Source organism: Limulus polyphemus, unplaced genomic scaffold, assembly GCF_000517525.1.
Source record: "Limulus polyphemus unplaced genomic scaffold, Limulus_polyphemus-2.1.2 Scaffold888, whole genome shotgun sequence".
Taxonomy (NCBI): Eukaryota; Metazoa; Arthropoda; class Merostomata; order Xiphosura; family Limulidae; genus Limulus; species Limulus polyphemus.
In genome coordinates this window covers 226,340-229,312 of record NW_013666498.1, presented here as the reverse complement: position 1 = coordinate 229,312, position 2,973 = coordinate 226,340, and the positions used below count along the sequence as shown (strand labels likewise).

Here is a 2,973-nt window from a genome sequence, read left to right as displayed (position 1 = left end):
AACTGTAGCTTTTTTCCCCAAAAATTTGTCTTCAAAATAAGGGTGCGTCTTATATTCCGAAAAATACGGTATATCATAATAATGTAGACTCCCTTTTTCACTTTCTGAAACTTTGGAACACTAACTGCAAATTCATATTTAAAATTTTCTAATATGTTATATATATGGAAAAAAAAGGCATATAAAAACTATTACTGAAAGTATTTGAACAGCAGACTCAAAACTTGAAAAGCTACTGCTTTTTTCATGAAGAAATTTGTCACCTAAATTTCTTTTATAAAAATTCAGCAAAAGTTAATAAATAGAATGAAAGGGGGCCTGATGATATTACTGACCCCAGGCCTGGACTGGCTCTCAACGCCCCTGTTCTGTGGAGTTACAAATCACATTACACATTTTATGCAGCCAATGAATGACTCTGGGTTTGGCTTCAACTATGCATATAACTGTATTGTCCCAGTAGTAAAAAGTGGTTGTTCTGGGCTGTTTTTCATGACTTTGTCCTTTGGTTGTGGTGAATGAAATGATGAATACTTCATCTTATACTGATATTTTGGAAAATGTTGAACTACCAGCTTGATGCATATTGCATACTATGGTGAGGGTCCATATATCTACCAGCATTACAAAAAGCCTTGCCATACTACTGTGTCTGTTAGGAATTGGCTCAAGGACAACAACACTGAAAATCTGAAATGGCTAGCCCAAAGCCCCAACTTAATCCCTAGTGAACCACTTTGTGACATCTTGGAATGCTGCCTGAGGACAATAGTCAACAGACCACAACCCACCACTGAAATACCACTTTCTTTGAAGGAGTAATGGTGCAATATTATACCTAATATCTACCAAATACTAAGTGTTAGTGGCAGGATCTGAGCTCGATTTCTAGTGAACTAATTAAAATTTAAGCATTTCAAAATACCTCATGTGTTTTACCTCTTCACCTATAAGTGGTTCAGTAGTAACCAACAGTAATATATCAATGATCATAAAATGCAAGCACTATACTGGAGTATCTCTCCTTCAGATGCAGAAGCATCCCAAAGACAATAGTTTCTGATAAAAGAACTACAGAGTGCTCTCCAAACTGGAGACAAAAACATTGTGGGCAGAGTGTACTATGAACAATTATATGTGTGCTAGGTATGGTACACATGCACTTCTTTTAGGGCATATTTTATAGTTTCCAACTGATAGAAATTAGACTAGTATATTTACTGGCTAACAACAAAACACCACTTAGCACAATTTTGAAGAATATCAATTCTCTATTTTGGAAACATATGTCTGAAGTGCAGATACAAACAAATTTCTTTAAGCATGTTAATCTCGTAATGACTTATAAGAAATGAATTATTTAGAACACATTCGACTCACAATTCTCCAGTTCCACTTGGTGCAGTAATTATCATTCTTACATCTAACGGCTTATACACCTCAAAAAGCTTCATAATTTCTTTCTGAATAAAAAATAAACAAAGCTACAATTAAATATTTTTAATCCTTTTTTTCTTAGTGAGAACAAATAGTACAGCTTTTACTATTACATTTTCTTAAACATTGCTTTTACATCAGAATAAATATTTTGGCAATGGAAAAATGCCCAAATAACAGTTGCATGATGTAATTAATATCAAAAATCAAACCATGAGAGAAACAACAAATTGTAAATTCTAAACTTATTGTAAAGATAAAAGATTTTTATTTTCCTTGGTTAAGTGATTTACAAACATAGATTTGTACAACCAATATCTTGGCAAAACCAATATGTTTAAAAAATTATCAATATTTTGGGGCTAAATATATGTACAGATTTTTTTTTATCCAATGCTTATTATTAGCTGTATGTACGTGTATATATATACACTAAGGGTGGTTACAATAACAAACAAGTTTCTACAATTACACTAGGTTTAAAAGGTGGAGGTCTATGTTGCTGGACCAGACCTGTGACCTAACCCAAGACCATGAAAGTCAACATTGAGGAGTTAACTTGTAAATTATTAAGTAGAATGATGTAGCAATGAAACATTCTTGAATTGTTCTAGATGTAACTGTGAATGTGATGGTTTAAGTGTAGTAATTAAGCTAAACCACGAGTCCAGGTTGGATGAGGGAAGAAGTTATTCGAAGATATCCCAACAGATTTGACATACCAGCTGAATCCAAGATTTGTCAATTAATTACTGCACTGACAGTGAAACATAAAACAACAGGCACAATAGTATTGTTATCTTCAAAAGAGGGATTGGAATAATATATAAGAATTCATTAGTTTCAATATTTTGTAAAACTAATGGCACAGTAAAGCTCAAAGATGCAGTATTGAAGTTGAAGCAGGTGCACAATGCATTACAAGATGATGTCCGTTATGATTCTCAAATTAAAAATGCCATTTTGCAATAAAGAGTAAATATAAAAAGGATGGTATAATGCCCAGTATAGTACCACCATAGTATAATCCATATAAATTTCATTAATATTTAATTTATTTTTGTTTTAGAAGTTGTGCCAAGTTGCAATCATCAAGATCTATCAAAATAACCCTAAATCACCGGTTTACAGAATGACTATAATGCAAGTTTAGTTTCTTTAACCAAATTACGAATGGTAAAGTAGTAGGCCTACCTATTTACATGCTGTAAAGTAAATCAATGCCAATCCTCATAAAAGTTTAGGAAATTTTTTTGGAAATCCCTGGGTTCCCCAAGGGGTGGGGGTGAAAATTTTTACCTTTGTTCAAACCTCAGGACCAAAATGATTCATTTGGTACTACTTAGAAGTCAGTGTGACCAGCAGTTTATAAGGAGTTACATGACACACAGGCACTGATTTTCCCTCTTGATATTTTAGTTTTGTTTCTATGTTTTTCATCGCTGTTATGTGGTGCTGAATCTAATGTCCTATACACGTTTGATGTAATTTATAGTATTAACTTGTTTATTATATATATATATATATATATATATA

At 32.7% G+C, this 2,973-nt stretch overlaps 1 protein-coding gene across 13 annotated transcripts in view; it reads right to left on the bottom strand.

Annotated features, from left to right (window-relative positions):
* LOC111086165 overlaps positions 1–2,973 on the bottom strand; it is a 65,801-nt gene that overhangs the window by 7,418 nt on the left and 55,410 nt on the right. For all 13 annotated transcript variants that reach the window (XM_022387881.1, XM_022387880.1, XM_022387883.1 and 10 more), the window contains one exon: positions 1,381–1,463. In XM_022387881.1, the coding sequence (XP_022243589.1) occupies positions 1,381–1,463 (83 nt within the window). The remainder of the gene's footprint in view (positions 1–1,380; positions 1,464–2,973) is intronic.